Source organism: Mobula birostris, chromosome 13 (genome assembly GCF_030028105.1).
Source record: "Mobula birostris isolate sMobBir1 chromosome 13, sMobBir1.hap1, whole genome shotgun sequence".
Lineage (NCBI taxonomy): Eukaryota > Metazoa > Chordata > Chondrichthyes > Myliobatiformes > Myliobatidae > Mobula > Mobula birostris.
In genome coordinates this window covers 11,093,290-11,103,391 of record NC_092382.1, presented here as the reverse complement: position 1 = coordinate 11,103,391, position 10,102 = coordinate 11,093,290, and the positions used below count along the sequence as shown (strand labels likewise).

Below are 10,102 nucleotides of genomic sequence, written 5' to 3'. Positions count from 1 at the left end.
GCAGACAGGAGTAAGGCGTTACATTTCGGTAGGACCACCCAGGGTAGGTCTTACACAGTGAACGGCAGTGCACGGAGGAGTGTGGAAGAACAAAGAGATCTGGGAATACAGGCCCATAGCTCATTGAAAGTGGCATCACAGGTAGATAGGGTCATAAAGAAAATTTATGGCACGTTGGCCTTCATAAATCAAAGAATTGAGTAAAGGAGTTGAGATGCTGTGTTGAAGTTGTAAAAGGTATTGGTGCGGCCAAATTTGGAGTATTGCGTGCAGTTTTGGTCACCTACCTGCAGGAAAGATATGAATGAGGTCTATAGATAAGGGTAAATGCTAACAGGTTTTTTTTCCACCGAGGTTGTGTGGGACCACAGTCAGAGGTGATGGGTTAAGGGTAACAGGTGAAATGTTTAAGAAACATGAGAGGAAATGTCTTCACTCAGAGGGCCGTGAGAGTGTGGAATGACCTGTCACTGCAAGTGGTGCATGCAAACTAGATTTCAACACTTAACGGAAGTTTGGATAGGAAGGAGTTTAGAGGGCTATGGTACCATTATAGATCGATGGGTGCTGACAGTTTAAATTGTTTTGGCATGGACTAGATGGGCTGAAGGGCTTGTCTCTGTGCTGTACTTTTCTGTGACTCTATGGTCTAAAACACTTGGGGCCAGTAATCCCAGACTCCGCATTAATGCTGGGAGTACAGAGATACTCCAGCTATTGATTGATCAAACTGTGAGCTTGTTTGTTGTGCTCAGTAACAAAGAGTATCTGGTCTACAAGCTTCTCTGTATTCAATAACAATGATGCAAATAATGTATCTGCAGTTAATCAAAAACACAAGAGATCCTTCAGATGCTCAAAATCCAGAGCAACACACACAAATCCCATGCTATCAACATTCTGGGGGTTACGATTGACAGGAACCTGAATTGGTTTAGACATTTAAACACCGTGGCATCCAGAGCAGGTAAAAAAGTTAGGTATCCTGCTGTGTTTAACTCACCTTCTGACTCCCCAAAGACTGTTCACCATCTCAAAGTCTCAGGTCAGGAGTTTAATGGAATAGTCACCACCACCTAGATGTGTGCAGCTCCATCAACACTCAAGAAGCTTGACACCATCCAATACAAGGCAGCCCACTTGGTTGGTACCCTTTCCGCAAGCATCCAATCCCCCCACCATCGACGGACACTTGCAGCAGTGTGTACTATCGACAAGATGCCCTGCAACAACACACCAAAGTTCCTAAATCAGCACCTTCCAGACCCACGAGCACTACCATCTAGAAGGATGAGAACAGCAGATACCTGGGAACACCAGCACTTGGAAATCCACCTCTAAATCACTCACCATCCCGACTTGGAAACATATCACCGTTCATTCATTGTCACAGGGACAAAGTCATGGAATTTTCTGCCTAACATCACTGTGGGTATACCTACACCTCAGGGACTGCACCAGCTCGTCACCACTTTTTCAAGGGCAAATAGAGAAGGGCAATAAATGCTGGCTTAACTGGCGATGCCCCCATCCCGTAAATGAATAAACGGACTCGGCCGGTCAGCAGCATCTATGGAAATTAATTTGAAGTTGATGTTTTGGGCCAAAACCCTTCATCGGGACTGGAAAGGAAGGGGAAGAAACCAGAACAGATGAGCAGAGGGGAAGGGGGCAAACCAGGATGCTGGGAAAGGGGGTATGAAGTAAGAAGCTTGGAGGCAACATGTGAAAGACAAAAAGCTAGAGGAGAAGGAACCTGAGAGCAGAGGAGAGTGGACCAGGGAAGATAAGGAGGAGGAGGAGCACTGGGCCAGGTGAAAGGCAAGCAAGGTGAGGAGAAGAGTCAAACCACTAGAAGCTGGAGAAAAAGACGTTCATGCTATCAGGTGGAATATGAGGTGTTACTCCTCCAAGCTGAGAGTAGGCCCATCGTGACAGTAAAGGTGGCCGTGGACCAACATGTCGGAATGGAAATGGAAACTGGAATTCAAATGGTTCACCACCAGAAATCCCAGTTCTTTCAGAGAGACCGAGGGTGCTCAACAATGCCGTCCCCCAACGCAGAGCAGACAGCATTGGGAGCACTAGGTACAACAGATGACCCCAAAAGATCTCGGGGTGAAGCGTTGCTTCACCTGGAAGCACTGCCTGGGTCTCTGAATGAAGGTGAGGGAGGGGGGTGAATGAGCAGATGTAGCACTGCTTCTGCCTGCAGGGACGGGTGCCAGGAGGGAGACTAGTGGGGTGAGTGGAAAGGACAAGTGAATTACAGACTGGAGGGGAGGTAACAATGTTTTTGGTGGAAGGGTCCTGGAGACTGATGTGCTTTGATACAGAGACTCATCGAGTGGCAGACAGGGACAGAGAAACTCAATCCCTGCTAAGGCAACAGGAAGATGTGGGTGAGGGTGGACATTCAGGAAACGGAACAGATACAGATGAGGGTATTCAATGGTGGAGGAAGGGAAACACTGATCCACAAAGAAGGAGGTTATCCCTGATCTCTTGGAAAGGAACGCCTCACCCTGGGAATAGATGCAGTGGAGATAAAGGAACTGAGAAAAGCGAATGGCATTTCCACAGGGGGCAGTGTGGGAAGAGGCTGTAGTTGCCTATTTTATGTAGGCCAATTAACATGACCCCATTGTCTCACCTTTAGCAAATGCAGATGAGAAGGCTCATGGTCGCTTCACTTTGCAAACGATGCAACCAACCTCCTCAACATTTGCAAAGCTGTGCTTTATATTTCAAACTGATTAGTTCAAGCAATTTACATTAAGAGCTGAAGACTGGTTCTTGTTTACAACAAGAAGCTGAACAAGGAATATGGTTAGAAGTTTAACTTTGTCACAGCCAATTCTGATCCTGAGGAAAGGTTATGCTGCTATGCTAAATAGCTGAAGTTAGCAAAAGGCCTCTTGGGCCTTGGAAACTGAATGTCCAATACAGTAATTTTTTGTGCTACTGTAATGCCTGCAATAAAATGAATCTCAATGTTGCATATGGTGACATATGCGTAATTTGATAATAAACTTACTTTGATCTTTCAACATTGAACCTAGTATGTTGTGAGAGGCAACGGACAGAATTGCTAGGACCATGGCAGAGATCATTGTTTCTTTAATACACAGCAGAGTGACTGGGAAACTAGAGAATGGCTAATGCTGTCCCTTTACTTTAGGAGGGCCAGTAGAATAAGCCAATATGTTATGGGCATTGAACCTTAAATGAAGAATGGGAAACTTAGAGGGATTCTGAGAAACAGGATTATTTACATTTGGAAAGGAAAGGATGAATTAAGGATAATCACCAAGAGTTTTTGCATGGCAAACCAGTTCTCACTAATTTGTTTGTTTTTTGTTTTGTGTAGGTAAGCAAGAAGACAGAAAAGGGCACTGTGCTGAGTATTGCCTATATCAGGGGGTTCCCAAACTGGAGTCTACAGACCCGTTGCTTAATTGTATTGGCGCATGGCATGAAAGAGGTTGGGAAACCCTGGCCTACACGAATTTTAGCAAGGCCTTTCAAAAGGTCCATTTGGTAGGCTGCTCAAGAAGATTAGAGACACATAGCATCCAGGATGAGTGAGCCACTTAGATACCATATCGGCTTGGTAGCAAGAGGCAGAGCTCAGTAGTTAGAGGTTGCTTTTTCAGATTAGATGTCTGTGGACAGCGGTGTGTTGTAGAAATCTCAACCTGATCTCTTGTGGTTTGTCATCTATATTAATGATTTGCATAAGACTGTAGGTGGGATGATTAGTAAGTTTTTATTGGATGGTAAACTCACCTCTTCACACTCAAAACCTGCCTACCTTCCACAAGTATCATGTGAGGACTGTGACGCAGTACTTTCCACCAGTGAAGAAACTTGACACCATGCAAAACACAGCAGCCCGCCTGATAGGCACACATCCATAACCATTCACTGCCACCATAGATGTAGCAGGTTTTGCCATTTACAGGAGGCACTGCAGCAGTTCACTAAACAAATAACCATACAGCATTTGGTTTACTTTTTATGGCCATGCTAATGTGAGGAACGACTTAAATAATAAGCCCTGTGTAAGGATTTTGTCCCGACACGCTGACTGTACTTTTTTTTTCCATAGATGCTGCCTGGCCTGCTGAGCTTCTCCAGCATTTTGTGTCTGCTGCTCGGATTTCCTGCATCTGCGGACATTCTCTTGTTTGTAGATAAGTGCATCTGTTTGCTGCTCCAGTCACTGATGCTTCTATTTTACACGTTTTGAGTAACATCTAAATTCTTCCTCCCAAGAAGTATTATCTCCCATCTCTATCTTTTTTTCTCATAATTGATATCATCCACAATTAAATATCATTCAAAAATGTACAATTCTTATTTTCAAATCTAAAATTAAAAATCAATACTGTAAATTGCAAACTGCAAAGTCTCATCAATGATCCAGGCAGAATACCATTTCTCAAGAACAATATGGCTCTAGGACTCTATTTTAACTCACGGTGAGCAAACTAATTGACTCTTAAATAAGTCTCCCATAATATTTTCTGTGGAAGTCCGCTACAAAATGTGAGTTTTTTTTCTTTTCTGTGAACAGAGCAGCTCAATATAACACAAGTACTTTGTTTGCAACTTTCTACCTTATATCTTGCAATGGATTTCCAGAATCTTTTAGTTCCCACTGGATATTTATTTATTTATTTTTTATAATGTGATAAAGTATTTCAAATTATATTGTTAACTGTGTTTTTTAAAACAAAATCTTTATTTTTAATCTGCAAAACTTGGCTCGAGTAGAGCCTTGATATGTTGTTGAATGTATAAAAGCTATAGGGAGAGATTTTAATGTCCAATTGCAGATGTTTGCTTTTTAAAAATTCCTGCAGAAAGCCTCATTCACATACAAATTGGGGGTGGGTGTATATGTAACTATTAAGCAAGCAGATATTTGTTGGCTAAATGATTTTTTGTCCAAGGTCTTTCTCCTCTTTATTGTTATCTAGTAATACTGGTAAACAGACCCTGCAGTATTGTTTGTGTTCTTACTAATGGACAAATCTGACAGGTATTTTTCTCAAATTGTGTATAAATAATAAATCAGCTACAACAAATGATAAAACATTGATAAAAGTGAATGTTTAATCAGTTCAGTTTACCAATCATGACAATTAATCAATGCCAAAATGTGGAATTAATTAACGAACGGGAGCAAAAGCAAACACAGTAAGTGTGTTTATAGGACTACTCACAATGTGCTGGAGGAACTCAGCAGGTCAGTCAGCATCAGTTGAAAAGATTAGTCGACGTTTCGGACCGAAACCCTTCGTCAGGACTGAAGGAAGAACTTTGGGGAGGGTTTGAAGAATGCTGGTAGTTGAAAGAACAAGCAATTTGAAAGACAAATGGGTGGGGGAGGGGAAGCAGGGAGGTGATTGGCAAGAGAACAATGTGCAGTAGTAGAAGGAGGTGTAACTATGAGGGAGGTGATGTGAAATAGGGATTGAGGAAGGGAGGTGGAGGGAATTACCGGAAGTTGGAGAATTCTATGTTCATACCAAGGGGCTGGAGACTACCTAAAGGGTATATGAGGTGTTGCTCCTCCAACCTGAGTTTAGCCTCATCATAGCAGTAGAGGAGGCCATGTATGGACATATCTGAATGGGAATGGGAAGCAGAGTTGAAGTGGGTTGCTACCGGGAGATCCTATCTGTTGTGGCAGACGGAGCGGAGGTACTCGACGAAGCGGTGCCCCAATCTGCGTCGGGTTTCACCAATGTAGAGGAGGCCGCACCGGGAGCACCAGATGCAATAGATGACCCCAACAGATTCGCAAGTGAAGTGTTGCCTCACCTGGAAGGACTGTTTGGGGCCCTGATTTGTGGCAAGAGAGGAGGTGTAGGGACAGGTGTAGCACTTACGCTTACAGGGATAAGTGCCAGGTGGGAGATCCGTGGGGATGGACGTGCGGATAAGTGAGTCGCGGAGGGAACAATCCCTGCGGGAAGCAGAGAGGGGTGGAGAGGGAAAGATGTGCTTAGTGGTGGGGTCCTGTTGAAGGTGGCGGAAGTTGCGGAGGATAATGTGCTGGATCCGGAGGCTGGTGGGATGGTAGGTGAAGACAAGGGGAACTCTGTCCCTGTTGTGGTGGCGGGAGGATGGGGTGAAAGCCGAAGTGTGGGAAATGGAGGAGATGTGGGTGAGGGCATCATTGATGACGACAGAAGGGAACCCACGATGTTTAAAGAAAGAGAATATCTGAGATGTCCTGGAACGGAAAGCCTCATCCTGGGAGCACCTCCGCGACGTCCCTCCCCACGGATCTCCCACCTGGCACTTATCCCTGCAAGCGTAAGTTCTACACCTGTCCCTACACCTCCTCTCTTGCCACCATTCAGGGCCCCAAACAGTCCTTCCAGGTGAGGCAACACTTCACCTGCGAGTCTGTTGGGGTCATCTATTGCATCCGGTGCTCCTGGTGCGGCCTCCTCTACATCGGTGAAACCCGACGCAGATTGGGGGACCGCTTCGTCGAGCACCTCCGCTCCGTCCGCCACAACAGACAGGATCTCCCGGTAGCCACCCACTTCAACTCTGCTTCCCATTCCCATTCAGATCTGTCCATACACGGCCTCCTCTACTGCAATGATGAGGCTAAACTCAGGTTGGAGGAGCAACACCTCATATACCATCTAGGTAGTCTCCAGCCCCTTGGTTTGAATATAGAATTCTCCAACTTCCAGTAATTCCCACCCCTTCCCTTCCTCTATCCCTATTTCACACCACCTCCCTCATAGTTCCACCTCCTTCTACTGCTGCGCATTGTTCTCCCGCCAATCACCTCCCTGCTTCCCCTCCCCCACCCCTCTGTCTTTCAAATTACTGTTTTTTTTTTCTACTACCAGCATTCTTCAAACCCTCCCCAAAATTCTTCCTTCAGTCCTGACGAAGGGTTTCGGCCCGAAACGTCGACTAATCTTTTCAACTGATGCTGACTGACCCGCTGAGTTCCTCCAGCGCATTGTGAGTGTTCCTTTGACAACAACATCGGCAGATTATTTTGTGTTTACAGGACTAATGATTTATTAGCAGACAGCGTGAGAAAACACACAGGAGGAGATTTAAGTGATGATCTTGCTGTCATTCACCATGGTTGGTTGATTGCGTCTTTACTGGTATTTGGAGCTCAATTCATCCGAGACCACCTTAAGAAATTTACCAACTGCACAGTGGTATGCAGGGGTGAACGTAGGCAAGTGAATGGCCAGGGTGAGTACGATACAATTGGTGAGCAGCTGTAAAAGTGAAAAGTAAATAGCATAGGCTGGTGTTAATATTCTCAACGGTTGAATTTACCCATTAAAAGTGCGTTGATTGTTTGTCCTTTGAATGCTTTCCTATGTATAATGCAACAGGACAAAATATTCCCAGCTAAGCTGACGAAGATGACATTTCCAGACTGCTGGGATTTCAACTGAATAAATTTGAAAGTTCAGAGTTGCTGATCTAATTATAATATCATAGTTTATGTAATAACAATTACTAAGATTCTATAAAATTGTTACATACGTGAATGTAATGAGGATCCATCTGCAGTTCTTCACGATATTCAATGGCAAGCCCTTCCAGGTGTTTACCCATGTGGTCCACATCATGGGCTGCATCCGCCAATGCGTTCATTACCAGGCGACCGTGATTTCTGACCGATGGGTCACAGTCTTCGAAGCCAGTGAATTTCTTGAAATTTTTCTTAGTTTGAGGATAGACCTTAAACAACCTTCAGAAAAATGGAAAGTGAAGGCAGAAATTATTTGCAGACACAATATACACTACATCTCGCCTAGAATTAAATTTAATTTTTCTTCGGACCAGCAATCGCACTACTTTGGAAAATCTTCAATTCTATACAGAGAATGTCTTTGTATAGGGAAATGCAAAGACATGTTACCGATTACAAATAATAGCTGAAAATGCATTAATTATACTATGAATCTAAGAAAATTACCTGACTAAAGCATCCGCACCCCAAGCTTCAGCATTTGCCTTTATGTGGTTGCCAATTTCTTCCATAATCTGTTTCTCGCTGTCAGAGAATGCCATTGTTGCAGAGTTTTCGCCTTTTCAGATCTCTCAATAACCAGGAGATGCCTCTGGCTTGATGTGTCCGTACTTACTGCAATTCGCGCTGAGCCGCACCCTCTCCGCCCCACTTTTCCCATTGGTTGTGGGTCCTGATTCATGGTCTATGTAATATAATGATAAGAGGCAATGGGAACGGCAGCCAGTTGTCCGGTTCACATACGACCGTTAGCAAGGATATCCTGTTTCCTAAAAGATAAACACCACCTTAATATATTTCATTTGAAGCGCTTTTGCAAAAACTTAGTATATTTCCGTATAAGTTATCAGTAAATGTAGAAAAACATCCATTACTCTATATGCGTTTTCAAACTAACCCTGATATAATAAGTTTATTTCGTTTTATTGTTATTTTTGCCTGGATATTACACTGAATTCACCCATTCAACTTCATCCTCCTCACCTTTAGTCTTTTTTATTTCACAACTGTCTAACCTCAGTGTGCAGGGAGACTTGGTTTTCCAAAATTCTCAAGATGCCTGCTGCGTACGCTGCACAGAAACTGACTGGGCAAAATGAATGTTAATGTAACCATATTGGACCAGGAAGTGTGTTGGTCTAGAATCACGTAAATAATGTGTATTAGCAAACAGCTGAAGGATTTGGTTATGCCCTAGTCTATTTAAGGTCTAAAACGTGAGGATGGCCAGAGCAACTTTGCAGTATTGTTCTGGAATTACATAGACATGGGAGAACTGAGCTGATGTTACAAGCACATTTAGAGAAGGAAACTCAGGTCAGGTTTGAGGTTACAGACCTGATCAAACAGCGAAAGGGAGAGTGATGAAGTTGGCTTCTGATATCAGAATTATGCAGCCAAAGCAAATGATTTTGAATTCTTCCTAAAGCTCATTTGGAACAAAATTTCCTTCATTCATTGCCAGACATCAGATAACTAGCGTGACTGAGCAGAAGCAGTGGATGAGTCAGCAGAGTTGCAAAGAAATACAATGTTGTGGTTCATTGTATCTAATATGTTACTGCTCTCTGAGAAACATAAAGCACTGATTATTTTAAGAAAATACATTAAAAACATTTTGTTTTCATATTTAATTTAAATAATTTTGTGATTTGCCTCAAATTGTATAGAATAATGATTTAGCAATGTCTAGTGAACACATCTCACATGGAGTAATGATACTACAATACTTAACCGAATGTTATTAGCATATGGTGGGTGGAATTTATTATTTAAACAACATTTTGGATGGAATTTTGTCATTTCAGTAACAGACTTTCATGATGTGAACGTAAGAAATGAATGAAGGTTTGGACACAGCCTTTAGGATGACCTCTTCATTCAGTAAACATTTAGTTGATCTGCTGGACGACCACAACTCCACTTTTTTGCTGGATCATCATATCCTTTGATCTATTACATTCTATTTATCTACCAATTCCAATTCTTGAGAGAATTAACATGTACTCAACACCCACAGTACTCTGAGGCAGAGCATTCCAAACAGCCACAACCACAAAGAGAAGAAAATCCCCATCATCTCACTGTTGAAGTGGCTAAACCTGTTTTGTGAAACCAAACCCCAGAATACTTTCTGGGTTGAGCCTCCAATGAAGAGAAAATTTAAAAAATCAGAGTTTAAAAGAATGTTGGGAGTCCTTGTGCAGGATTCCCTACAGGTTAACTTGCAGGTTGAATTGGTGGTAAGGAAGGGAAGTCAATGTTTGCATTCATTTTGAAAAGTCTAGAATATTGAGCAAGGATGTAATGCTGACACCTTATAAGGGTTTTGTCAGATCACATGTTATGTTGGTGGTACTGGGAAGCTGGGTGGTCATGGGTAACACACACGAGAGATGGAGACGTGAGGAACAAATGTACCGCTGCTTATTTTACAAGCCGTCTACCCAGCATGCCCTCTTACAATACATTCAGTACATAACACACAGAAAAGCTTGACAGAAACCCGTAAGGGACAAAATAGACACGAATGCATAACACGTCCCCTCTCCTCATTCTAATGCT

At 43.1% G+C, this 10,102-nt stretch overlaps 1 protein-coding gene across 1 annotated transcript; it reads right to left on the bottom strand.

Annotated features, from left to right (window-relative positions):
- Positions 1 to 6,944: 6,944 nt before the first annotated feature.
- On the bottom strand, positions 6,945 to 8,203 carry LOC140207473 (hemoglobin subunit alpha-like). Its single transcript, XM_072275992.1, has 3 exons — positions 7,985 to 8,203; positions 7,549 to 7,756; positions 6,945 to 7,274 (listed from the first exon to the last, which is right to left on the bottom strand). Exons 1-3 carry the CDS (start codon positions 8,077 to 8,079, stop codon positions 7,149 to 7,151), a joined length of 429 nt encoding a protein of 142 aa, XP_072132093.1. The 5' UTR covers positions 8,080 to 8,203; the 3' UTR covers positions 6,945 to 7,148.
- Between the last annotated feature and the right edge of the window lie 1,899 nt (positions 8,204 to 10,102).